Source organism: Penaeus monodon, chromosome 32 (genome assembly GCF_015228065.2).
Source record: "Penaeus monodon isolate SGIC_2016 chromosome 32, NSTDA_Pmon_1, whole genome shotgun sequence".
NCBI lineage: Eukaryota > Metazoa > Arthropoda > Malacostraca > Decapoda > Penaeidae > Penaeus > Penaeus monodon.
In genome coordinates, this window is record NC_051417.1 from 5,643,529 (window position 1) to 5,644,105 (window position 577).

General features: G+C 36.2%; 1 protein-coding gene across 1 annotated transcript in view; it reads left to right on the forward strand.

Annotated features, from left to right (window-relative positions):
- The window catches only part of LOC119593384, a gene marked incomplete at its 5' end in the record, with an annotated part of 1,523 nt that extends 952 nt beyond the window's left edge, over window positions 1–571 (forward strand). Inside the window, 1 exon segment of the mRNA XM_037942313.1 lies at window positions 356–571. Within this exon segment, the coding sequence (XP_037798241.1) occupies window positions 356–558 (203 nt within the window).
- Between the last annotated feature and the right edge of the window lie 6 nt (window positions 572–577).

The following is a 577-nucleotide window of genomic DNA, read 5'->3' on the forward strand; positions in this document are numbered from 1 at the left end:
GTAATCTCATTCATATATATTGCCTAATTGTGTTAAGGAGTATGTGTATGTTTTTCTGTTAGTTTTTAGAAAAGTTAGAATCTTCACTGCACTGCTTTGTAGGAGTAACATGTTATAGAAATACACAATCCATGTAGAATTTTCAAAAAGAATCATTGAGTATGAAAAAAAATATATATATATTAACAGAAAAAGTTTCAGACCCTTCTCTCTCTTTTTTTTTTATGTGACAGTGCCCAACCTTAGTTCACTTTTAATTATGTTGTAGTAATTTTATGTCAACAGCAAGAAAAATCAACAGTGAAGAAAACAAACCCTCACTAATTATCATTTTCCATTGCACCGTTTTTTGCAGGAAAGTCAGGCCTTGTCCACTACAATGTCTTATGGATGCCCTCTCGTTTCCTGCAGTTGTGGCTGTATGTCATTAGTCTCGTGGGTGCGTTTCTGTTCACCTTGCCCTCCCTTGTGCCCTGGCTCAAAACTCATGTCATTAAACTGTGTAAAGCATGTGCCGTTGGTCTTGTTAGCTTAGGGCCCAAGTACCATCGTGTATAAACCTCTAGATGAGGATTTT